Source organism: Schistocerca serialis, chromosome 11 (assembly GCF_023864345.2).
Source record: "Schistocerca serialis cubense isolate TAMUIC-IGC-003099 chromosome 11, iqSchSeri2.2, whole genome shotgun sequence".
Taxonomy (NCBI): domain Eukaryota; kingdom Metazoa; phylum Arthropoda; class Insecta; order Orthoptera; family Acrididae; genus Schistocerca; species Schistocerca serialis.
The window spans coordinates 51,740,791-51,768,063 of NC_064648.1; the positions used below are offsets into that span (position 1 = coordinate 51,740,791).

Here is a 27,273-nt window from a genome sequence, read left to right on the forward strand (position 1 = left end):
ATTTGAGATGCCACGTTACAGGGCAAGATATAGACGTTCGCGTTTAACTGTTTATAAGGCCTTAGACGATCTGGAGCATTTGAGATGCCACGTTACAGGGCAAGATATAGACGTTCGCGTTTAACTGTTTATAAGGCCTTAGACGATCTGGAGATCAGAGTTGCTAACAAAGGAGCACAGGTCATTTTGCAAGGTCCATCTGTGTTTTGCGGTTGTGTTATTAATTTTACACTTACTCAATTAGACGCACATCAAGCTGGTAATGGTTGGATTACTGTTGCTGTTGTTCGTTATAATGGTGATAAAGTGAAGAATGTTACTGGTTTGGAAGGTTTTAATCCAAGAGATGTCATAGCCTACCGCACTTTTCATGTTGGAGAAGTGTTCAATAGAGATTTGGGTATATCATACTTCACATCGAACCAGGCATTTTGGTTTAGAACAAGGAATCACCGTAAAATTAATGAACAGGAGAGTGTGTGTCTGTGGATTAAAGGTGCAGGAAGATGTGCTAAAATACAAGTTACTGGAGATGTAACACATTATTACAGAAATTAAAATAAAGAACTTCTTATCCTAACCTGAATTCCTTTAAAAAAAAAAAAAAAAAAAAAACATTGACCGGCTAGATTCTGAACGCCAGACGTACGCTCCATTGACCGGAGGCCATAGAGCGAGAACAGTATTTTTAGCTCGTGACGCAATGCATGACGTTAGCTACGCATGACCTTGAATAGCATTGCAGCTGCGCCGAGCCGTATCTGTAGCGTTGAGTAAGTGTAAAATTAATAACACAACCGCAAAACACAGATGGACCTTGCAAAATGACCTGTGCTACTGTATACAAAATGACTTGGACAAACTTTTTATGTGGTGTGATGAATGGCAGATGCAGAAATATTCAAGTAACTGCAGATGAGTAGGAAAAACAATCCCATAATGTTGTATACAACATCAGTACTCTACAGCTTGACAGTCTGGTCAATAAAATGTTTAGGTATAACATTGCAGGGGCCGGCCGGAATGGCCGAGCAGTTCTAGGCGCTACAGTCTGGAGCCGTGTGACTGCTACAGTTGCAGGTTCGAATACTGCCTTGGGCATGGACATGTGTGATGTCCTTGGGTTAGTTAGGTTTAAGTAGTTCTAAGTTCTAGGGGACTGATGACCTCAGAAGTTAAGTCCCATAGTGCTCAGAGCCATTTCAACCATAACATTGCGAAGTGATATAAAGTGGAACAAACACGTAAGGATGGTAGTAGGATGGGGAATAATCAACTTTTTTTGTATTTTGAAAACTGTGGTTCATTTGTAAGGGACACTACGTATAGAACACCATAGAAGTGCCTAGTAGTAGTAATTGTTGTTGCTGTGGTAATAGATGCCATCCATGATGCACCGCTTGGTGGCTTGCACCGTTTTTAATGCAAATGTACATGCACAGCAGCCAGAAAGAAGATAATCAAGCTGCAGATTCCATGTGAAATGCATTCTCAAGCTTTATAAGTTTGGAAAGCCCGTTTGTAAGGCTAATAAGTTGTTAACTGGCGTATGTGACAGGGCCAAGGATCAGTCATCTGCTTGTGTCATGAAGAGAATACATGACAGAAAGCTAAACATAAATATAAACTAGAGGTAAAGCTGTCATCAGCCTGGAGGTTTTGAACACTGGAGCTCTCCATTACACACAGTCCTGCTGACTACCATTTGCTGTTACCCTCTTTCCACCTCTGAACTGATTTACCCAACTAGTTACAAAGTACCTGCCGTTCAATGATCAAGGACCTTTGGATATGTAGTGCCACAATTACCCATTGAGCCACCAAGTACTAGAAAAAGGCAGAAGCATTTAGCAGTAAAGTCCAGAGTTATAATCCATATAATTCCATATGGAATGCAGTCCAAAAGTAGATGATGAACACACCAGAGGTCACATGACCATAAAGTGTAGTTAGCAGATTCAGTTACACAAAAAACGGTGCTGAACTGACACCTTTCTGCCATCCGAATTGTTCATTTATGGAACAGTGGTTTGCACATGTATACAAACAGGCAAAGGTCATTCCAGCTTGTAAGAAAAGTCACAGGAAATACGTGCAAAACTACAGACATACCTAGTTGGTGCAAAAATCTTCTTGAATGATTTTGTGATCCTGTATGACGGCTCTTGAAAAAAAAAATCAATTCATCTGCAAGAATGGAAATGGATCCCATTATTTCTGGTCATGTGAAACTGTTTAGTCTGCTTCTCCACAGTGCTGCCACAATGTAGTCAGCCTGTAAAATGAGACCATAGTACTGAAGCAGTATCTGTGGGAAAGCTAGCAAAGTTGATGTGCCTTTCAATGACTTAGTACTTCTGCTATGCAGTTAGTCATTACTTTATGCCTTAAATTACGTGAAAACAGTAAGATACATTAGAACTGAATGGTACAAATGGATAGGTATGATGGACCTGCCATTACCACATTGTAAACTATACAAGTACCTTCTCTTGTGATGGTGTCCAACAGTCATAGCTAATCCACAAAACATATGGAATGAAAATGAATGTTTGCATAATGGCCAACTTATTTGTGGCAAAAAGTATTTTAAGTATAGTTATATATGTTGGCAATATAAGAATATTATTGAGTCTGAGAATCCTACTTTCACTACTGTTTGGGGGTTACCACCAATAGCATGCGCTTTCATTAATTGCACAAATTTCACCCATATTCATTCTTGCCCTTTGTCTCCCCTCCACTCTTCTGATGATACCATCCCACAGGTGTGTCATCTGTCTCTTCAGTGTACATTCCATGGCTTGCTAAATATTTCAAGGGTTTCTGCTCAGTATTTCAGCCAGCTTTGGTCCAAACGTATTTTGAACATAACAGCTTTCTTGGAGGGCATTACATTCTGGAACTACAAATACATCAAGAATTTACTGTTAACATGTTGATGGTAGTATGGTCTTTACTTTGTATGCAGTCTGACTGGCGTGCATTCATCAGAGGACCTCAAACAACTGCCTAGCCCAAAAAACGCTTGCTTTGTGTAGTGCACCACTGATCCATCAAGTATTTCTACAATTCTCCACCTCATAATGCATTTCCAGCAGTCTGCAGTTTGAGCAGTCAGAGAATCGATGAAGCCTTTGGTTGAGACCCTCCACTCATGCCAAACCAAAGGACTTGAATCAATTCTGGGAATGCTGATACAAACTGTGTGCGCTGCATGCACTCATGTGTGACACAAGGGCTCTTCGCCCATTTCTGCTACCTCTCAATATAAACTGAAGGTGGCCTCAGAACCCAAACGATGGGTATCATTGGCACCAACATCAGCCACAACTTGTAGACAGCCACACCCTGTGTGTTTCGTAGCCACAGGCAGGACATTTTCCACATCTCAGATGAGACTCCATGGCAGACATATTCAGTACACATAGGATTCATTTCCAGTCTGGATGCCATTTCCCTAAGGAGCTCCATAATGCGTTTGACGTTGGAGGTACTGATAAACTAGAAACTTCTCTCCACTTGGGCCTGTCTGGACCCTGATGAATGAACACCTGCCAGTCCACTCACAGGGTCAATGGGTGAGGCAGCCTCCACATCACTCTCTGCCTCAAACAGCGCTAACTGTTACGACCCATCCCTCACCATTTGGTGAGGGACAACTCAGCCACATTGGGTACACCACAAGGTGTCTTGACAACAGAGCCAGTGGGCAAAATAGGTGACACCTTAGGCATCCTATGTGATGAGCCAGATCTCGGCCCCCACTACTACAATAGGCAGCAGCCTGAATGCTGCTGAATATGGCAAAACGCATCTTCAGCTGTTGGTGAACTGAGGGCAGCTCATCCATCTGCACACAGTGTGCACACATTATATCCATTCCAGTACTATTATTCAAGAATTAACAGTAAAACACACAGAGAAAGCTATATATGTAGCTTGCTATTGTTCTGATGTTTCACCAGTGGAGGCTAATGCATTATTGCACTATGTAGCTTTTCATTCAAAAGAATTAAGATCTGTGCAACAGACCATGAATACACTTTAAAGTTACTAAAATATGGGATTGCACCGCATTACTACAAAAGCATGGAAGGAATGTAATCATAAAACGGGTCTAGCAAGAACCCATATGCTTGAATATATTTGAGGGGGGTCTCAACTGCAGATTTTGCAGCACTCATTTAACTTTAGGACTCTGTATCTCAAGATGAACCAAAATGGACTTGTACCACTATTGAAATAAGCCCTTCATATGTAACTTGATTCTGAAACAACCCTGATTAAATCAGGGTATTGTTAGCAGTCAAATAATGTACGGGCTTCACCTTTGTTTCAAGTAACGGTAACCTAATGCATACATGCTAATTGATTTTAAGGGCTATGGGTGTTATTTCAGGCAGAATTTGGCTGCTCAATAATGTTACATTCAAGGAGCAGGGATTGTTGACTAAAGAAGGTCATGAAAGTTAGCCCGAGGTAAATTTACATATTTTTGGTTAAACATAAATGGAAGGAATCACTATCACTGCAAAATAAATTTTTATTCATATCTAATCTCAACATGTCAAATATGCATGTGTTGTCCGTTCTTTTGGACATGTCCAAGGGGACAGACAGCATTTTAATCCTGCAGCCACAATGACTCAGGGGACAAAGGAGGTAGAGACATTAGTTGTCTGTGGGCATTAATTTACATCAATGGGGATGGTTGAAAATTTGTGCTGGACCAGGAATTGAACCCAAGTCTCATGTGGACTGGCACTTGCAGTGACAACTATGCCATCTGGACACAGTGGTCATCACAATCTGCATGGTCTATTCGAGCATGCTTCCTGTCATACCCAAATTCTGAACTTACTCACCACTGATGCAGTGCTCACGATCCTCCTTACACTGGTTCCTGTAAGAGGTAGTGTGGTGTGCATCTACACTGAAAGGATCATTGGCTGACATCACCTTAATTATATATGTGGTGTCCATTCTTTCGGATTTGTCGATGTATCGTCACATCCTGTTCGAACAATCTGAACATGTTTTCCTTACTGCAATCATTTGTCCAGCGTTGTGGACATGAATGTGTAATATCAGCATTCCCTGTTTGTGATCATTTCTTGGTAAAAACAATTGTCACAATATGGTATAATTTTGCTTGCTGGGATCAACCCACAACAATGGGGACAAACATTCAGCCAGTGTGGTATTCCTCCTCTCACTGTGCCATTATGGTCAACACTCACTCATTGTGCAGCTTCATCAATGCATCTGAAAGGGGCAACAGTGCATACTGGGAGCATTAAGTGATTGACTACCGATACCTTATATTTTCTACTGGTTTGAATAAAATATGCTTACCTTTCAGTAGGTAATTATGCATCCCCTACTGTGCTATGCTGGTGTCACATACTGCAGTTTGAGCCCCTGAGACAAGCAGTTGCTGGCCATTCAAAACAAACAAAAGACAACTCTGTAATAGACTGCACGAATCTATGCATTACAGTTTTGTAAATGTGAGATTACATCTCTGAAACTTACTCATTGTTGCTACATAGGGACCCTACCATTTTCCAGAGAATATGTAGTGAAGGTCACAAAACTAATGAAAGGTCTGATCTGAGTCTTAAACTCTGCTCAAAATTAATTGATAGTAGTTCATCCACAGCTTGACTCTACAAAGATGTTCTCTTGCCTCACTTACAAATGTTCATTGCCTCTTCAGCCAACAGCCAAAAAGTGATCCTAGGATGTTCTCTGAGCCCAACCAACAGATTTTGTTGTTGCACACGAGCCTCAGTTCACAGCTGGCCAATAGAACTTACACCATATCTCATATGAAACAGTGGCAGATACAGAAAAACCTCAAGGGGGGCTCACTAAAGATACCTTGAGCTACCTTTACTTTTACTGTAATAAAAGCTAATCAAGTCATGTGGAAAGTGTAAGAAAGTTTTATTTAAACTGATTATACACATATACATGATATAAAAAAGTTATAGTTATGGTTCTGTACTTTAAATGATGAATTCTATGCACCTACTCTTCCTGACAAATTGGTTAATTACATTGTCAGCATGACAAGCAATTTCAGGGTGAGTGTCCAAGAGAGCTAAGCCATTAAGTCGATCCTCCTTCACTGTTGACCTCAGCCATGTCTTTGTACACCGCAGTGTTGAAAAACTTCTTTCTACTGCAGCAATAGATGCAGGTAGACAAATATTTTGTACAGCGTGTCCAAAGTAGGATAGTCAGATATAGGATAGAGAGACAATGCTTGCATAACAAAATCACAATCATTAAGAGCATTTATGGTCGTTGCTTGTATTGAAGAGACTGTCCCATTAGTCTTTCTTAACCACTAAGTGTGAGTCGCATTCAAAATACAGTAGTTCGGGTAAGCACTGATTTAGTTTGTGCGCAAGATCATTAGCATCATGTTCCAGTAATTGTGATGGAAAAAGGATGTTGAATTTAAAATGATAAATATCTTCTTCAGCAAAACGCTCTCTCATACCAGTCGTAACATGGTCCAGTGTTGGAATAAAAAGTTACTTTCTAATATATCATAGCATCATCATTATGATCGCATTATGATGAACGTCGAATCTAATTTTGCTTTTGCCATTGCCCAACGCCCAAGATATGGTCTTGTAAGATTTTGCTGACTGGATATGTTATGTGCATGTCACTTAGTGTAAATAGATTGATAAGAAACTCCCCTTTTCTCCCCCTTCTCTATCCCCACCCTCCCTGCCCCCCCGCCCTGTCTCCCCGCCGCCCCGCCCTGTCTCCCCGCCCTGTCTCCCCGCCCTGTCTCCCCGCCCTGTCTCCCCGCCCTGTCTCCCCGCCCTGTCTCCCCGCCCTGTCTCCCCGCCCTGTCTCCCCGCCCTGTCTCCCCGCCCTGTCTCCCCGCCCTGTCTCCCCGCCCTGTCTCCCCGCCCTGTCTCCCCGCCCTGTCTCCCCGCCCTGTCTCCCCGCCCTGTCTCCCCGCCCTGTCTCCCCGCCCTGTCTCCCCGCCCTGTCTCCCCGCCCTGTCTCCCCGCCCTGTCTCCCCGCCCTGTCTCCCCGCCCTGTCTCCCCGCCCTGTCTCCCCGCCCTGTCTCCCCGCCCAGTCTCCCCGCCCAGTCTCCCCGCCCAGTCTCCCCGCCGCCCCGCCCCGTCCTCCCCCCCTGTCTCCCCACGGCCCCGTCCTCCCCGCCCCCCCCCCACGGCCCCGTCCTCCCCGCCCCCCCCCCCACGGCCCCGTCCTCCCCGCCCCCCCCCCACGGCCCCGTCCTCCCCGCCCCCCCCCCCACCGCCCCGTCTCGCCGGCCCCCATGCCCTGTCTCGCCCCCCCGCCCTGTCTCGCTGCCCCCCTCCCTGCCCCCCCGCCACCACGCCTCGCCTCCCCGACCCCGCCACCACGCCCCGCCTCTCCGTCCCGTCTACCACTACCCCCCCCCCCGCCCCCTGCCCCGTCTCACATAACCCCCCCCCCCGTCCCACGTCCTGTCTCCCACTACACCCCCACTACCCCTCCCCCACCCCCACACCCTGTCTCCCACCCCCTCCACACCCTGTTTCCCGCCCCCACTCCACGCCCCCACGCCCTGTCTCCCGTTCCGCCCTCCCCACCACCACCGCCCGGTCTCGTCCTCCTCTCTCCCCCTGTATGACAGTGCCATGTAGGAACAAGAGACAGATGCCCTGATACGTCACTTTCTTTGTTTTTCAGTTTCTTGAAGACCCTTTAAAGGCTGGCGACCCTAGTGTTTGCGTAAAGCAAGACCCTGAACTGAAACGCCATGCTTCTGGATCTGAGCATAATGTAAGTTTTCACACAAGCACTGTATTGTGCAGGAAGTGTAGTAAGAAACTCTAGTTAGATGTGTTATTTGTAGGGTATTACCAATAGTATTTTAACAGCACTTGTAACAAGCATATCTTTATGAACCATTACTGTTGCATTAATTTTTTATTGTGATTCTATGTAATGAATGCCTTAAGTACATATTTGGTATAAACGGAGCAAGGAAGACTTCCTCTTGGAAGTAATTGTTAATCTTGTTACACCTCTGTGTCAGTGCTGTAACATATGTGGAACTATGACATGTGATGGGTGTATATTCTAGAGTTCCCAGTCACTATTCACTGCAGTATTTACATCATTACTGAAATTGTGCTGTGGAATTCCTTATGATTTTCCTCCGGTACACGACATAAATTTGCATTGTTCCCTAAAGAGCAGGCACTGAAAATACATGGTGATATGGCAAGAAGCTGTGTAAATAACATTAAATTTGGGTAATTTTGATGATAATGTGTGGAATGCCACATTCATTTGATTAATGACCAAAAATTCCTCTTGTTTATGGGTTTACTGTTGGAAGATTATTTGCATCTTTATATTATCTGAGTTTAATTTTGAAATGTTGCCACACACGTATATCAAATTTGTATATGGGAGTACAACCATCCGATAGAGTAGGCCATAGTGCCTCTGAAATCAGAGTGGATTATGTGACAGGAATAGAAAGTGAAAGTATGCCAAATAAGTACTGCACAATGGCTGATAGCAAAATCAGGGGCAATAGAACTGATTTGAATGCATTCTGACACACTCTCTTCCCAATTGATAAGAAGCTCTTCAAAGTTGGATGATACTAATGAGAAAAGAATATTGAGAGCTGTCATATACACACAGAAGATAGCAAGCAGTTATAATTCACAGATTGTGTTCTTCTTTCAGTCTGTTGAAGATCCATTGGGAATATCTTTGTCCACTGATTTTATCAAGGAGGATCCTGAATTAAATATAACTGAGAATACTGTAAGTATTTACATCTCTGATGTATTGCATGTATTCAGGTAGTAAGTCTTTTGTTAAGTGTGTAGAGTAAAAGATGCATTGCAGTGGAATTGTCGCAGATTGTCAGTTCTCTGGAATTTGTTGCTGTTCGTAATTGTAGAGTATTCTTGTACTCCTGCACTTGACTTTCATATCACCTCTTACATTCTGACTGTTTTAAATAGTAGTGGAAGGGGACTAGTGGCTGGTATAATCCTGTTCTCAGTAGCCCTTGTTGTTATCAACTACATTGTATAATGGTTGTCTGTGATGGTCGCGAAATTCACATTTAGATGAAGTGTAAGTTCTAATAGTGTAGATAATTTGAGAAATATTCCTACTTTCAACAACTTCTGATAATAGAATTCAAAATAACACTGGCTGTTCTTATCTTTTGTGTGAATCATAGTTATTCTTGAGTTTGCCCTAATTTTTTTTTGGGATTTGAAAAACAGAGAGGAAATTTCTGGCTTCTAGATCAGCCCCAATATGTTGGCCACAACCTGTACATATTGTGGCAGCTTCTGTGGTACCTGTTCTATTACTTATAAAATTTTCATTAATAGAAAAACTCTTATAGCTTTTAGTGAATGATTGTACATAGCTGAAGCCATGTATGGCCTCACCATGCGAGTCCTGGCAGATCTGAAGAAGAAAGATTATTTTTTTAAATATGCTTTATGACCTTGCTAAGGGAAGGAGAAGCTCACATTGATAAACATGTCACAAGAATGAAATTAGACAAATATTGGGGAAAATTCAACACACATTTGCGAAGGTTAGGTACTGGCTCACTCTTGATCTGATTGTTCATAAACAAACATCCTGAAGTTTTAAAGGATTTTTCAGGCACTGAAATGTTAGCTTCTTCAGACACTGGAATGTGTGGTGATTATACAAGCATACAGGTCTAGGATCCAAACTATCATGCTAGGGACAGCTCAGAGAGTATATAAAGGAGTGTAGCTGATTCATAGCTAACAGGCCAAGACTTAAATGTCACAGGGACTCATGTTATGCCATTTTAAACAAATGAAAGGGATGCATTGGCATCACAAGTAGACAGGACAGTAAGTGAAACAGTAGTAGTGTTGTTCCACAAGAAGGGTTTTACAGAAATGAGAATGCTGCACATAGTAGTCAGGGATGTGCATATGAGGAGTTTGGTTAAAACAGTGATCTGTAGGGTGTCCTAGGGCATAGCTGTAGTTGTCAAAGTGGCTGGATTGTAGTTGGTGACCACTTACCATGAAAATACAAAAGGCCATACTGGCCTTCATATGCAGCCCGAGAGATCACAGGTCAAACAAGATGTCTCCATGGCACCAGGGCCAGAGGTTCGGGGATAGTGTCCACTGCATGGAGTGCTGCTCCCATAGCAAGTGTGAAGAACAGTGTGTTGCTGATTGTGTGGTCTGGAATACCATGTCATGTGGTTGGCACTGAAATCACTGATGTTGTACCCCACTTGTTACTTTGAAAATTCCCCCTGCAGGTTCGTGGGTTAGAATAGGCCCGCGGTATTCCTGCCTGTCGTGAGAGGCGACTAAAAGGAGTCTCATCTGTTTCGGCCTTTAATATGATGGTCCCCTAAGGGGTTTGACCACTTCCTTTCCAAATTTTTCCGTTAGTGCGTACCATTTGGGGAAGGACACCTTACGTGATGCATCTTCAATCCATCTTGCCCTAAGATCTGGCACACCTGATATTGTGATGGAGTTGGATTTCAATTGAGCTTCCGGCCACATCCGCTGGAGTGTGTTCCGGATAGCATACATTCCCTCCATTGTGCACTTCCATCTTTGCCCTCGTGATGTGCATGGATATTTCGACACCCGACATCCAGCACGGTAGCCAGTCCGTTGTGGTGGGGTCGTCATGTACCCTCTTGGTGGTAGCCCCCTGACTACACAGGGATCGCACTGCTGATGCCTGAGCTGCTACCTCCCCACGTATGCCGAGGAGTAGATGCCTATCCCTCTGGGGCATCGGGACTCCCGGCAAAGGCCATCCTGCCAGGTGCTCTTTGCTGTGGCTGGGTGGTGCCCGTGGGGAGAGCCCCTGGTTGGAGTGGGTGGCATCAGGTCGGATGACCCACAATGAAGCGTGGTACATCACCTCTCGCTGGTGGGCCTCCACCAGCAGTCTCTAAGCGATCGAGGTCTAACCTCAACGGCAAGGAATACGAACCAAGATCATTTCCCTCCCTGGCCACTCCATGGGAGGAACGTATGGCTAAAGAAGGCAGTGGAGAATATTCAGCCCGGTACCTCGTGTGTACGCGAGTTGATGGGGAATCGTTTATGTCAACCAAGTCCCAGTTTTTTGTGGAGCATTTAGAGGACTAGTTCGGGGAGGTGGAAGGCTTGTCCAAAATGCGCTATGGTTCAGTACTCATCAAAACAGCATCCTCTGCCCAGTCACAGAGGTTGCTCAATTGTGACAAGTTGGGGGATGTTTCTGTTAGCATCACGCCGCATAAGAGTCTCAACATGGTCCAGGGTATTATATTCCACAGGGATCTTCTTCTGGAGTCCGATGATGAACTACGTGCCAACCTAGAACGACGAGGTGTTCACTTTGTCTGGCGCATGCATCGGGGTCCGAGGGATAATCAGGTAGCCACCGGTGCCTTCATCTTGGCCTTCGAAGGTGATGTTTTACCCGAAAAGGTCAAGGTGATGGTTTACCGTTGTGATGTGTTAGCCATATATCCCTCCTCCGATGCGGTGTTTTAAATGCTGAAAAATCGGGCACATGTCATCTCGCTGTACTTCCGGCATCACATGTCAAGATTGTGGACGTCCTTCGCATCCCAATACTCCATGTGCTCCACCTCCCATCTGTGTTAACTGCGGAGAACACCATTCCCGCTGCTCACCGGACTGTAGGATCTTCCAGAAGGAAAGGATGATAATGGAATATAAGACCCTGGACCGCCTGACCTACACCGAGGCAAGGCGGAAATATGAGCGGCTACATCCTGTGCCCTCCCCCTGTGGGTCCGGGGTAAGAATAGGCCCGAGGTATTCCTGCCTGTCGTAAGAGGCGACTAAAAGGAGTTTCAACCGTTTCGGCCTTCCATGTAATGTCCCCCTCGGGGTTTGACCTCCATTTTTCCAAATGCTACAGAAGTACGAGCCTTTTGGGGAAGAACACCTTACGTGGTGTATCACTGGTCCTCCGTGCACTAAGACCTTGGCACTCAGCATTGTAACGGCGTTGTAACCATACCCACAATTCAACAAATTGGGCCTAAACGCCTGATGGGTTGTAAAAGTTACGCCCATAGTGCGTCCCCATCTGCACCTACGATCATGATGGACTTTCCGTGGCACCCGAAATCCAGCACGGTAGCCAGCCCGTTGTGGTGGGGTCGTCATGTACCCCATAGGTTGTAGCCCCCTGACAACACAGGGATCATACTGCCAATACCTGAGCTGCACCCTCCCCACATCGGCCAAGGAGTAGATGCCCGTCTCCTTGGGGCATCAGGACTCCCAGCAACGGTCATCCTGCCAGGTGGCCCTTGCTGATGCTGGGTGGTGCCCGTGGGGAGAGCCCCTGGTCGGAGTGGGTGGTATCGGGGCGGCGCAGATGGAACGTCAACATGTATCAGGTCGCTCTGCGGCCGAGTCTTTCAAAAAGAAAAGTACTGTCTCTGGTTCTGGTTCTCCTGCCCTTTCCCCCTTGGCCACTCCCTGGGAGGAAGGACAGGCCCGCCGGCTTGGAGCGAAGTACTTCCCCCGCTATTTGGTCCGTTTTCGGACCAATGGGGGGACGTTCGCCACCTCCAAGCCCATGTTCGTTGTTCAGCACATCGAGGACATCTTCGGGGAAATCGAGGCTCTCAGCAAAATGCGTTCGGGGTCCGTTCTTATAAAGACCACCTCCGCCACACAGTCGGCGGTGCTCCAGACGTGCGACCGACTAGGGGACATCCCAGTGTCCATTGTCCCGCATCTGGCACTGAATAGGACACAGGGTGTTACTTTTCATCGGGACCTCCTGCTGCAATCTGATGAGGAGCTCAGGGCCAACCTGGACTGCCGAGGCGTGCATTTCGTCCACTGCGTCCAGCGCGGCCCCAAAGACCATCGCATCGACACTGGGGCCTTTATCCTTGCCTTTGAGGGGGACGTTCTCCCAGAGAAGGTAAAGGTGATGTGCTACCGGTGCGACGTGTGACCTTACGTCCCGCCTCCTATGCACTGTTTTCGGTGTTTGCGCTTTGGGCACATGTCGTCACGGTGTGAGGCTGAGCCCCTTTGTGGCGATTGTGGACATCCTCTTCATGAGGAACATACATGCTCCCCACCACCTCGGTGCGCTAATTGTCCTGGCATGCACTCGCCTAGATCCTTAGACTGCCCCGCGTATCAGAAGGAGAAGAAGATTCAAGAACTCAAAACTTTGGATCGTCTCTCTTATTCTGAGGCCAGGAAGAAGTATGACCGCCTCCATCCCGTGACGTTGACCACTTCGTTTGCCTCAGTCGTGTCCACTCCTTCCACAGTATCCTCACCCCTATCCCGTCCCCCCTCCACCTCCTCCCCCAATCCAGGGTCTATGCCTCCGCCTCCCAAATCCCTCCCTTCCAAATCCTCCTCCCCCGCGGCCCCCGCCCCCTCTGCCCCAGCGGCCACCCTACCTCCTCCTCCCCCCGCCCCCCTACCACCTGAGAAGCGATCCTCTTCTCAGGCGTCCATCGGCGAAACGTTCCGGACCCCGGCTTCCGAGGTTCGCCGTTCCAAAACGGACCCCGCGCGTGAGGACCTTCTTCGGGTCCAGCCCACCATCCCTGTGCCTCCTCGGACTTCCAAGAAGGCCTCCAAGAAGAAGTCTCTATCCCCCTCTCCACCCCGGCGCGTTTCGTCAGATGCTCCATCCGTGAGTCGCTGCCCCCGACTGTCCTCGGTTTCGCCGGGATGCTCTGCTACCAGGCGCTCAGCTGGCCTCTCGTCGGCAACTGATGCTGCCCCTCCTTCGCAACCCGGGACAGCGGCAGCAGCTGGCGACTACTCGATGGAACAGGATCCGCCTCCCACCGGTTGTAGCGTTGTTCCCTCGAAACCTGGCCCTCCGCGGCCGTCGAGGTGACCAGCTCTTCCCCCGTCTCGTTCCCCTTTTTTTTTTGACTAGCGATGGCCTTGTTACATTGGAACATAAGAGGTATTCGATCTAATCGGGTGGAATTACAACTGCTCCTCCGCCTGCACTGTCCGCTTGTCCTTGGTCTCCAGGAAACCAAGTTGTGCCCAACTGACCGTATTGCCTTTACGCACTATACCTCGGAGCGGTATGACCTCACCCCTGTGGACGGTATCCCAGCTCATGGTGGGGTCATGTTGCTCGTTCGGGATGGTGTCTATCACCATCCCATCCCATTGACCACCCCACTCCAAGCAATAGCTGTCCGTATTAACTCTTTCTGCTTTTACTTCTTCAGTTTGTATCATCTACACTCCATCGTCATCCGCAGTTAGTCTGGCTGACATGATGCACCTGATTGTTCAGCTTCCTCCGCCGTTTTTATTGTTTGGCGACTTCACTGCCCATCATCCCCTTTGGGGCTCTCCTGCATCCTGTCAACGAGGCTCCCTCTTGGCGGATGTCTTCAAGCATCTCAGTCTCGTCTGCCTCAGTACTGGCGCCCCGACTTTCCCCTCGGACTCTACTCATACCTACTCCCACTTGGACCTTTCGATCTGTTGTACCACTCTTGCCCGTCGGTTTGAGTGGTATGTCCTTTCTGACACCTATTCGAGCGACCACTTCCCCTGTGTCGTTCGTCTCCTGCACCACACCCCATCCCCACATCCTTCGAGCTGGAACATACCGAAAGCTGACTGGGGACTTTACTCCTCCCTGGCGACCTTTCCGGACCATGATTTTCTCAGTTGTGACAGTCAGGTCGAATACCTCACGGCTGTTATCATCAATGCTGCCGAATGTTCCATTCCTCGTACTACCTCTTCTTCACGTCGCGTTTCCGTCCTCTGGTGGAATGAGGCTTGTAGAGACGCTATCCGTTCTCGATGACATGCTTTACGCACCATTCGCCGCCATCCTACCTCAGGTAATGAGGTCCTTGTTGATCCTGTGGCTGTCTCCAATGCCTTCGGCCGCTTTTTCGCGGAGGTTTCAAGCTCCGCCCATTACCACCCAGCCTTCCTTCCCAGGAAAGAGGCAGAAGAGGCTCGGCGACCTTCCTTCCACTCGCTGAATCTGGAAACTTATAATGCCCCCTTTACTATGCGGGAACTCGAACGTGCGCTTGCACTGTCCGAGTCCTCTGCTCTGGGGCCAGATGCCATTCACGTTCAGATGCTGGCACACCTTTCTCCAGCGGGCAAAAGCTTTCTTCTTCGTACCTACAATCGCGTCTGGATCGAAGCTCAGGTCCCCATGCATTGGCGTGACGCTGTCGTTGTTCCTATACCCAAACCCGGGAAGGATAGACACCTTCCTTCTAGTTACCGCCCCATTTCTCTTACAAGCTGTGTATGTAAGGTGATGGAGCGCATGGTTAACGCTCGGTTAGTTTGGATTCTTGAATCTCGACGGCTACTTACCAATGTTCAATGCGGCTTCCGTCGCCGCCGCTCCGCTGTTGACCCCCTTGTGACCTTGTCGACATTCATCATGGACAATTTTTTGCAAAGGCGCCGAACGGTATCCGTGTTCTTCGATTTGGAGAAGGCTTATGATACCTGTTGGAGAGGAGGTATCCTCCGCACTATGCACAGGTGGGGCCTACGCGGTCGCCTACTGCAGTGCCCGGAGAACATGCCTCCTGGAGCGCTGCCTTCAGCGTTGTCTAGACAGCCTATACTCATGGAGCGTGGCAAATGGCTTCCGGTTCTCTGAAGAGAAGACAGTTTGTATCAACTTTTGGCGATATAAAGCGTTCCTTCCGCCATCCTTACATCTCGGTCCCGTTGTTCTCCCATTCGTGGAAACAACTAGGTTTCTTGGGCTCACATTGGACAGGAAACTTTGTTGGTCTCCGCACGTCTCTTATTTGGCGGCCCGTTGTACACGTTCCCTTAATGTCCTCCGAGTTCTTAGTGGTTCATCTTGGGGAGCGGATCGCACTATCCTGCTTCGCTTGTATCGGTCCATAGTCCGATCGAAGCTGGATTATGGGAGCTTCGTCTACTCGTCTGCTCGGCCATCCCTCTTACGCCATCTCAACTCCATCCACCATCGGGGTTACATCTTGCGACCGGAGCCTTCTACACTAGTCCCGTCAAGAGTCTTTATGCTGAAGCTGCCGAATTACCATTGACCTACCGACGCGACGTACTGCTGTGTCGGTATGCCTGCTGGCTGTTGTCAATGCCCGACCACCCCTCTTATCAGTCCTTCTTCGCCGATTCTCTCGACCGTCAGTACGGGTTGTATGTGTCTGCCCTGCTGCCCCTGGAGTCCGCTTCCGTCACCTGCTTCGACAATTGGATTTTGCCCTTCCTACCACTTTCAGAGAGGGTGAGAGCCCGACACCACCTTGGCTCCAGGCTCCAGGCTCCGGTTCATATTTATCTCGACCTCAGCTCACTCCCGAAGGAGGGTACTCCGGCTGCAGTGTATTGCTCACGGTTTGTCGAACTTCGTGCTCAACTTGCCGGTCACACCTTTATTTACACCGATGGCTCCAAAACTGACGATGGTGTCGGCTGTGCCTTTGTCGTCGGGGCCGTCACCTTTAAATACCGGCTCCTCGACCAATGTTCCAGCTTTACGGCCGAGCTTTTTGCTCTCCATCAGACCGTTCAGTATGCCCGCCGCCACTGCCATTCATCGTATGTACTCTGCTCTGATTCACTCAGTGCTCTTCAGAGGCTTGGAGCTCCCTATCCGGTCCATCCCTTGGTACAACGGATCCAGCAGTCCCTCCATTCTTTCGCTGATAATGGTTCTCTTGTCAGCTTTCTGTGGGTTCCCGGACATGTAGGAGTGCCTAGGAATGAGGCTGCTGATGCTGCAGCCAAGGCTGCAGTCCTCCTGCCTCAGCCAGCCTCCCATTGTGTCCCGTCATCTGATGTTCGTGGGGATGTTTGTAAGAGGCTTCTGTCGTTGTGGTGGGATGCTTGGTCATCCCTCCAAGGAAACAAGCTCCGGGCTGTAAAACCACTCCCAACTGCTTGGACGACCTCCTCCCGACCGTCTCGGCGAGAAGAGGTCCTTCTAACCAGGTTGCGGATTGGGCATTGCCGGTTTAGCCATCGCTACCTGCTCTCCGGTGACCCAGCCCCGCAGTGCCCTTGTGGTCAAGCATTAACAGTGCGCCATGTTTTATTGTCGTGTCCCCGCTTTAGTCAATCTCGTGTTGTCCTGTCCCTGCCATCTACTTTACCGGATATTTTAGCTGATCACGCTCGAGCAGCTGCTCGTGTTCTGCGTTTTATACCTTTGACTGGCTTGTCCAAAGACGTCTAACTTTTTTACTTATTTTATCTGCATCTTTGTACGGACTTCCTGGTGTCCCCCCTCCCCTTGAGTTTTACTAGATTCCATGTGCTCTAACACTTGTGACTGGGCGCTAATAACCTCCGTAGTTGAGCGCCCTTAAACCCCACCAAAAAAAAAAAAAAAATCATCCTGTGACCATGACATCCACCTATGCCGCTGCTGCAACACCAGTTCGAACCTCTACCGTGTCGTCACCTACAGTTCGACCTCAGCTCTGTCAGAATTCATCGGCCCCCTTGGTTGTGGGGGGCACTTCACTCCCTGTTGCTCCTGATCCATCTACTTCAGGAGCAACACCACCCCAACCCTCGGGGACATCTGTTTCCCCTTCCCAGCTGGAGAAGCGTGAGCCTTTTTCGGCGCCTCTTGCCCGGAAGGGGTCCCTTGGGGTCCTCCCATCCCAGGCTTTGCCCAGTGCCAAAGCAGACACCAGCAAGTATCTCAAACAACCAACGGTCGCTGGTCGTAGGGCGTCACGGTCATCTTCAGTCCCTGAGACACCCAGTGAGGCCCTCCCAGCCAGAACCACCGAAGGCACAGCGCGCAAAGCAGTCCAAGAAAAAGGCTCCCAAGCATCCTGACATTGCGGTGGCACCTGTCCCACCGCCACCTTCTAACTCTGCATCCGAAGATGAGGTGGAGATTCTGGCGTCCGCTGAGGACCTGGATCTCGCCAGTCACTCAGACGCAATGGACGGCTGTTGTACAGGTGGTGACTCAGTAGCAGCAGGGGCCCAGGAGGCGTAATCTGCCTCCCCAGTCCCTTCACGCCTTTCTCAGCTATGAACAATATCATTCTCCAGTGGAACTGCAGCAGTTTCTTCCACCATCTAGCTGAGCTCAGACAACTTATCAGCCTTCACCCTTTCTTCTGCATTGCTATTCAGGAAACTTGGTTTCCAGCAATGCGAACCACCACCCTCCATGGCTATTGGGGTTATTATAAGAACCGGGCAGCTTATGAAAGGGTGTCTGGTGGCGTCTGCATATATGTCCTTAACTGTCTTCACAGCGAGTTTGTACCTATACAAACAGCTTTAGAGGCTGTCGCTGTTCGGGTGTGGACGCCACAGGCTGTTACCGTCTGCAGCCTTTACCTTCCACCGGATGGTGCTGTCACGCAGCATGTCCTGGCTGCTCTGATAGCCCAATTGCCGCCACCTTTCTTGTTACTGGGCGACTTCAACGCCCATAACCCTCTGTGGGGTGGGTCAGTGGCGACAGGTCGAGGCGCCACCATTGAGCATTTATTAGCACAGCTCGGTCTTTCGCTTTTAAATGATGGTTCCTCCACACACTTTAGCGTGGCGAATGGCACATACTCCGCCATCGACCTTTCGATCTGCAGCCCTAGCCTCTTACCGTCTGTCCAATGGCGAGTGCATGACGACCTGTGTGGTAGTGACCACTTTCCGATCTTTCTGTCACTGCCACAGCGTCAGTCTTCTCTGCGCCCTTGCAGGTGGGCTATGAATAAGGTTGACTGGGACTTGTTCTCCTCCACTGCCGCTATTGAGCCTCTCTCAAGTGACGACATTGATGCGGTGGTTCACTCAGTCACCAACAGCATCGTTACTGCCTCCGAATGAGCCATTCCCAGTTCTTCTGGGACCCCTCGGCGGCAGACTGTGCCTTGGTGGTCGCCTGAGATCGCTGAGGCGATTAAAGATCGCCGTCGGGCGCTACAGTGTCACAAGCGACATCCCTACATTCCTACATTGAACAACTCCTCACCTTCAAACAGCTGCGTGCGCGGGCCCGCCGCCTTATCCGCCAAAGCAAGCAGGAGTGCTGGGAGCGGTATGTGGCCGCCATTGGCCTCCATGTCTTTCCATCGCAGGTCTGGGCCAAGATCCACCGCCTCTACGGCTATCGGACCCCTGTCAGAATCCCTGCGCTCTCACTGAATGGAGCAGTTTGTACAGACTTCGACGAAATTGCCAACAGCTTGGCAGAGCATTTTGCTCTTAGTTCCGCTTCTTCCAATTACCCACTGGCCTTCCGCTCCATTAAAGAGTGGATGGAACGTCGGAGCCTTTCTTTTCGTATCCACCATTCTGAATCCTACAGTGCTCCATTCAGTGAGTGGGAATTTCGCAGTGCCCTTGCCGCTTGCCCTGATACTGCTCCTGGGCCAGATCGCATCCACTGTCAGAAGTTGAAACACCTTTCAGTGGACTGCACGCAACGCCTCCTTGACCTTTACAACCGCATTTGGGTCGAGGGTGAGTTTCCGTCGCAATGGGGGGAAAGTATTGTTATCCCCATTCTGAAACCTGCGAAGAACCCTTTGGAAGTGGACAGCTACCATCCCATTAGCCTCACCAATGTTCTTTGCAAGTTGCTTTAACGGATGGTGAGCCGGCGGTTGAACTGGGTACTGGAGTCACGGGGCCTTCTGGCTCCATCTCAGGATGGGTTCCGTAAAGGCCGCTCCGCCGCCGACAAGCTGGTGAGCCTGGAGTTGGCCATCCGTACTGCCTTTGCCCGCCGTCAGCACCTGGTCGCTGTCTTTTTCGACATGCGGAAGGCGTACGATACGACATGGCGCCGTCACATCCTATCTACTCTTCATGTATGGGGTCTTTGGAGCCCTCTGCCGATCTTTATCCGCAATTTTCTGTCGTATCGTACCTTCCGCGTGCAAGTCACGGCCTCTCGTAGTTCCTCCCGATTTCAGGAGAATGAGGTACCACAGGGATCTGTCCTCAGTGTCTGCCTGTTTTTAATCGCAATAAATGGGCTTGCTGCAGCGGTGGGAAATTCTGTCTCCACTTCCCTATATGCTGACGACTTCTGCCTTTACGACAGCTCTACTGGCATTGCAGCAGTTGAACGTCAGCTACAGGGCGCTATCCGCAAGGCACAGTCTTGGGCTGTAGCACATGGCTTTCAGTTTTCGGCTGCCAAGACCCATGTTATGCATTTCTGCCGGCGCCGAACAATCCATCCTGAGCCGTGGCTTTATCTTGCCGACGAACTCCTTGCTGTGTTGGAGACCCACAGGTTTTTGGGGGTAGTTTTTGATGCTCGGTTGACTTGGCTGTCTCATATTCGGCAGCTTAAACAGGCGTGTTGGATGCATCTAAATGCTCTGAGATGCTTGAGCCACACCAGCTGGGGCGCCGACTGATCTACCCTGTTACGGCTCTACCAAGCGTTAATCCAGTCTCGTCTGGATTATGGGAGCTTGGCTTATGGCTCAGCATCCCCATCTGTGCTGGGGGAGCTGGACCCAATACTACACAGCGTGATACGCCTTGCGACTGGTGCCTTCCGTACCAGCCCTGTGGACGGCATACTAGTGGAGACAGGTGTCCCTCCACTGCGGTTACGGCGCCAACGTTTGCTGGCCGCTTATGCTGCCCGTGTTTTTAGCATGCCCGGGCATCCGCACTACCGTCTCCTGTTCCTGCAATCGGTTGTCCATCTGCCAGAATGTCGGCCCCGGTCAGGTTGTACGATCGCGGTCCGTGTCAAAGAGCTTCTCTCCAGGCTTAGGGTTTTCACTGTTCCACCTCCTTTTCGGACCACTTTGCGTACACCCACATGGTGTGTTCCTCGCCCTTGCCATCGGCTCGACTTGGCCCAGGGCCCGAAGGACTCAGTCCCTCCGGAGGCCTTCCACCGCTGCTTTCTTTCCCTCCTTGCAATGTATCAGGGCTCTGGCATTGTGTACACTGACGGCTCGATGGTTGCTGGTCGTGTCGGTTATGCGCTTACTCTAGGCGACCATTCCAAACAATGTTCATTGCTGGCTGGCTGCAGCGTTTACACTGCTGAGCTGGTCGCCATCTTTCGTACCCTAGAGTATATCTGCTCCTGCTCAGGTGAGTCCTTCGTGATCTGTAGCGATTCCCTGAGCAGTTACGAGCTCTCGACCAGTGTTTTCCTCATTCTCGTCTGGTGATGGCTATCCAGGAGTCCCTGCATACTCTTGTGCGTTGCGGCCGCTCTGTGGTCTTTGTTTGGACCCCGGGCCATGTTGGGATACCCGGAAATGAAAATGTTGACCGCCTGGCGAAAGAGGCCACCAGTACACCATCTCTGGACATTGGCCTCCCGGAGACAGATTTGCGAGCGTTCCTACGCAGCAAAATTCTCGACCTTTTGGACACTGAATGGCACGCCCTGCCTTCACAAAACAAACTTCGGGCCATCAAGGAGGCTACCGGTGTGTGGAGTTCCTCCTTGCGGGTCTCTCGCAAGGAGTCTGTTGTCCTCTGCCGGCTGCGCGTTGGGCACACATGGATGACGCACGGCCACTTATTGCGACATGAGGACCCACCTTTATGTCGCTGCGGCTCCGTTTTGACAGTGGTCCACATATTATTGGACTGTCCACTTTTAGCTGTGCTCAGGCAGTCGTTCGCACTGCCTGACACGCTCCCTGCCTTTTTAACAGATGACTCTGCTATGGCTGACTTAGTTTTACGTTTTTTTCGGGCAGGGGGTTTTTACCATTTAATCCAAGTGTTTGTTTTATTTTATTGTTTTGTGTTGATTCTTGCCATTGGCCTATGATTTTAAACTGATTTTTTAATGTGTTTCTAAGTGGTTGGCTTTTCCTTTTTTATTTCTATGGTCGGCCATCCACCGTCACACTGTGTGATTTTCGTCCTTTTTGTCTGGTCTTTGTCTAAGTTTCTCTTGTTCTGTGTCGTCTGTGATCTATTCTGTTAATCGTTTTTATTCTCTGTGGGTGTTTTTAGTATTTGGAAAAAGGGACCGATGACCGTAGCAGTCTGGTTCCTTTAATCCCACAAACCAACCAACCAACTTTGAAAATACGTAACTTAGATTAAACAGTGGTAGACACCTGAGAAATCTATGAATAAGATGTGTGACCATAACAGTGATGCTGAGTAGTACATGCAGTTGTGCAGTAAATATCTTAGCTCTGTCAGCTAGAGTGGACATGCAGCCTTTGTGGTCTTAGGAGCATAAAATGCTAGAGCTTAATAATGATGCAGAAAAATAGGGCTGACCATTTTGATACTGGCACATGGCCAGCAAGATTCTGTAGTAATTGTGGAATTGGGAGTTTTATTAGGTAATTGCATGAGAAGCTAGAGCAAGCTAGCAAGATAGCAAATTAATACTTTGTCGGAGAAGCAGTTCAGTGCGAGGCTGCTACATCTGTTACTGGTAGATTCAAACAACACACAAGTGTAACAGAGATCCTTCAGGAACTCAAATGAGAACTCCCAGAGGGAAGATGATGTTCTTTCTAGAAACACTATTGAGAAAATTTAGAGAACTGCCATTTGAAGCTGACTGGTGAACGATTTTGTTGTTTCCAACATACACAGCACATAAAGACTATGAAGGTGAAATTTGAGAAGTCAGGGCTGATTGAGAGGCACATATACAGTCTTTTTCACTCATATTTGTGAGTGGAATGGGAACGGAAATCACCAGCTGGGTTATGGGGTACCCTTTGCGATGTGCCATTAAGTGGATAGTGGAGTATAGATGTATGTGGAAATTCTAGGTAAAATAAGTAGCTGACCAATGTAGTAGGAGCAACAATGATATTTTTCATAGTAGTAAATGTACATATACATACATACAAAATAATCTATTACTAGTTCCCTTAATTAGCCGTGCGAGTAGATTAGCACTAGTCACAAACAGCTGGTTGTCACTACACTTCACAGAGATAAATCCCTGTGAGAGCTTCTGCCTTAAGATTTGCAGTGTGGCTCACCCCACATCCATCCACGTCTTCATTTATGGAATGCAATGTGTAAATTAAAGAATGAATAAATGAATAACATTCACACCATATCTCTAGCCAGGGCAGAGATTACAGTGTTGAAAGCAAATTTAATTTTCTGAAAAACATTGTGAAACATTCAATAATAGGTGCAACCCATCAACACAAATTAAGATCTACATATTTCACTGAAAGAAGTTATACCTGTATAAGCAATTCCTCAAGGATGTTTAAAATCATCAGATTTCACAAGACTATAACTTTATTTATTACAAAGGTACAGAATTGGGGTCAAATTTTTATTTCTATACATGTCTGCAAAGCCTTTCTTTCCAAAGGAACCATATGATTTTAATGTTGCTCACATTTTGTGTGTGTGTGCACATAAAACATTAAGGTACTTTTCACGGCTATGTTTAGGACCAGATTCGTCATTTACTGATCACAAATATCAAAATCCTTTTCTACACATTTAAGCATCCAGACAATAGACTTGATCCATGCATTTGCAAGCATGTCAGTTTAGGAAACTCATGCTGTTCCCGTTTAGCATCATAGTTCATCCAGTGTTATTGGTACACATAGGTGGAGCCTGCCACAAACACCCACCAATAAAAAAGATACCATACTGTGAGATGAAGCAAATTTCATGGTCAGGTCTGCAGACCCTTTAGCTCATCAATGCTGGTTCCAATGCAGTGGTATACCATCCGTATGAAAAATTATATGTCTGATAATTTCCCATCTCTTCGGTTTTTTGACCATCTATGCGTTTTCTAACATTGTCAACTTTCTTCAATTTGTTAGAGAATTTGCTCCTCTTCAGATTCAGTTCAGTGATAATCTCATCAAACTGTTCATCACATTACTTACATTTAGTAATAACACCTGATCACTACCAACAACAAACTTCCTGCCCCATATTGCACAGCACTTTACCCTTATTAATGTTGCAGCTACCAGTTGAAGTCATCCCTTGAAGACTCGTTTTATAAGATGGAAAAGCAATCAGAAATGGCCTGCTACTAGAAGTAGACACTACTGGTCACACACTAAATGAAACATACGGCATCCAATTCCTTGGTGTCTGCTTGGGTTTCAATTGAAATGGGGTCCACAAATTGGTAAAATTGTCAAGTTGATCCCCTCAGCATTACTCACTTACAGGCAATTTCAATGGCATCTTTTGGAGTTTTCACTTGTTTTTGGAATTATGTTCTGGGAAAGCCAAATAGAAATAAATAACATATTAATGTTATTTGTGAAAGGCAATAGGGAGTTCCATAGTGACATGTAGATGCAAAGTGTTCACATCACATTCCTACTACAAGCTTGAATAGGATAAATACTAATTTGTTCATTGCTGCCATGTCCTATAAGATTATCCTATAGGCTAGGACTGAGAGAAAGCGTGCTGGGAAGCATTTCTGCATGTAGACACTCTGGAGGAACATTCATTAATTGCAGGGCAGAGAGAGATGAGCTTTTTGGTTATCTCATTCTCATGCTGGTGCCTCCTTAATTTATTATCGATCTGAATGCCTAAGAAGTTAACTCTTGGAACCTCATTCAGTGTCTGTCATTGATATCTCCTTGTATCTGTAAGTCATTTGAATTTGTTTGGAATTGCATGATGTATGTTTTTGTAAGTATAAAGGTTGAATTTTTGTGCTGTTGCCTGTAAACCAGTTGCAAGCATGTTCCATTATTCTCCTGGCCGTTTCTAGTATGAATGTGTTTGGCCATTATCAGTGTACTAATTATCGGCAAGCATTGCAGATTTTGAAGGAATCTCCAATGGCTTTAGCACAACATTTATGTTGATCAGCCCTGTGGGACATCATATGTATTGTTTCCCGATTCTGTATTCATTTTTCCTCCCAAGGTATCATTTATCACTATGACCCAGTTTATTGTTGCTAAGCTAAGATTCAGTTCTTGTAAGTGTAATTCATTTAACATGACAACACTTGTAGTTTCCCTGAGTAAAGGAAGATTAAGGCTTTAATGTGATGCCAATAAGTTTTCTCCACTTCTATGTGCCTTGTACAGTTACAGAATGAAAAAGTCATCCCAGCATTGGGGGACTGCTGTAAATAGTGAAGAAGAATATTTTGTTGATTATTTAAGTCTCTTATTTGTATCTGTTATATATTACAATTAGGTAAATATGCCATGAACCATATACCAACCAAATAATTGCTGGAAATGGGTACATATGCCTTACCTTTTTTCATTTTATTGGTAAACTGTGTTTCCTTTCATCACTGTCTAACCAGTATGTATAATGTTCAAAACAATACGTGGTCTGTTAACCCCAGTGTCTGAATACAGATGTTGCAAACACGGATTGGTATTGTACATATCTTTTGCAACACAGTTAACTCAATGGATTTATGCTAAGTCTTCAATGATGAATCATATTGTCTTTAGTTTTCAGGTTTATAAAGAATTTAATATTTTCTCAAAATGATTCTGATCTACAAGTAAGGTTATGGCTGAGTAAATGGCAGAACATTCTTAATTTATTGCCGTAAAATGATGTGGCTCTGTTGAGAGGTTAATGTAATCTGTCCACTATTGATTATCATAATATTTGAGGAGTAGTGTTTGGGTCAGCTGTGTTGTTACAGTTAACCAACATAAAAGCTAATTACTCTTGTTGTGAAGTATCAGTTAAAATAATTTTAATGAACAACCCATAGGGTGCATTGAAATATTTTGTAGGTTATCAACTAAATGTGTTTACTTCATTGTAGAAATGACTGAACTACTAAATATCCACCAATTGATGTTGGAAATAATTTGATTTTGTTGTATGATCAGTAGGGCTGGTAGTTGCAGTGGATAGAGATGCAATTATTTCTTAATGGAATACAACAGTATAGTTACTCATTAAATGGTAGTTGAATCGAAAGTACAATTCAGCTGAGGAAAGAGCGATTCCAAGTTTTCTCTTGGGCAATCACATGTTTGAAAAGTGAGTTTCATTCATTGTTATAGTAACAGTTCCTTTTCTAAATGATTGATAATGGGTTCACACAATTGGCTGTGTGGAATTAAAGATAGCTTCTGAAAGAATTTCTTAAAATTATGTTTAAATCAGAAATTATTTGAATTGCACCCTTCCTTTAAAATCCAAATACATAAGGAATATGTTAAATTAGGCATGCAATAATTGAATCTAAAACTTGAAATCTTGAAGATAAAAGTCAAAAACTAATTGCATTTGGGACACCATAGATTCTTTACATAGCTCACACAAATAGCATTAGTCATAATGCAATTTTTGATATTCAAAAAAACTAAAACTATACATAAATCATACGATTTAAATACACGAGTCTTTCGGTTTTTCATTATATTACATTTTCTTCTTAGAAAAAAAAAGATAAAAAAAATTCATCTTGCAACACAGTCATAGGTCCCAATTATAAAGACATAAGTAATATCTGATGCTTTTTAAATGATCATTGGTTAATTTATTAATGTTCAAATTTGTTCAGTTCAAAAAAAGTGCTGTCACTTTTGCATTTTGTGAAAAAATTGTAGCCTTTGGAATGGGTTTCAAAAACATTACCATAGGTTCTGCATTTTCAGAGATGCCATAGAAATTGTTTTATACCTCTCTCATTTAAAATTTCTACAATGACAAATAGTCCAGGATTTATCAGATCAATATGCACATTCTTGACAGCATCTGTTGCTATAGTGTCTTCGTCTGCAGCATTTGATCCCCGCAAGAATCATTTTCCACCTCTGAATACCAAGCACATCTTTGATGGGTTGCATCCTTAGTTACAAGAAGATGTTTGGTTTTTTCAAGCTTCATGGTTGTTGTGACAACAATATTATGATACCTTAAGGTAAAAAATAATAATAGTTTTGAATATGAGCAAAAACGTTTGACCTGAATGCGAGTTACACTCACTCAGTTGTCCAGAAACCATCTTCCAGTACCATAAAATATGGTTTTTACTTGAATCTGAGTTTGTGCCATTTATAAAAATCTGTAGCTCAGCCAGCATACCTTTTTCTGTGATTCATCTGGTTCCACACTCCTCTCCTCATTGTACCACAAATAGCATCCATGACGACTATACCATGTCACACAGCAAAGAATAACAGTCCATTTCCACTTTAAATACTTTTGAACACAAACTGGATAATGTGTACTTTTTTTTTTTCAAATATACACTCCTGGAAATTGAAATAAGATCACCGTGAATTCATTGTCCCAGGAAGGGGAAAC

At 46.4% G+C, this 27,273-nt stretch overlaps 1 protein-coding gene across 1 annotated transcript in view; it reads left to right on the plus strand.

Moving 5' to 3' along the window:
* The window catches only part of LOC126427162 (zinc finger protein 234-like), a 125,398-nt gene that overhangs the window by 30,840 nt on the left and 67,285 nt on the right, over positions 1 to 27,273 (plus strand). The window contains exons 3-4 of the mRNA XM_050089387.1: positions 7,715 to 7,807; positions 8,729 to 8,809. Of these exons, the coding sequence (XP_049945344.1) occupies positions 7,715 to 7,807; positions 8,729 to 8,809 (174 nt within the window). The remainder of the gene's footprint in view (positions 1 to 7,714; positions 7,808 to 8,728; positions 8,810 to 27,273) is intronic.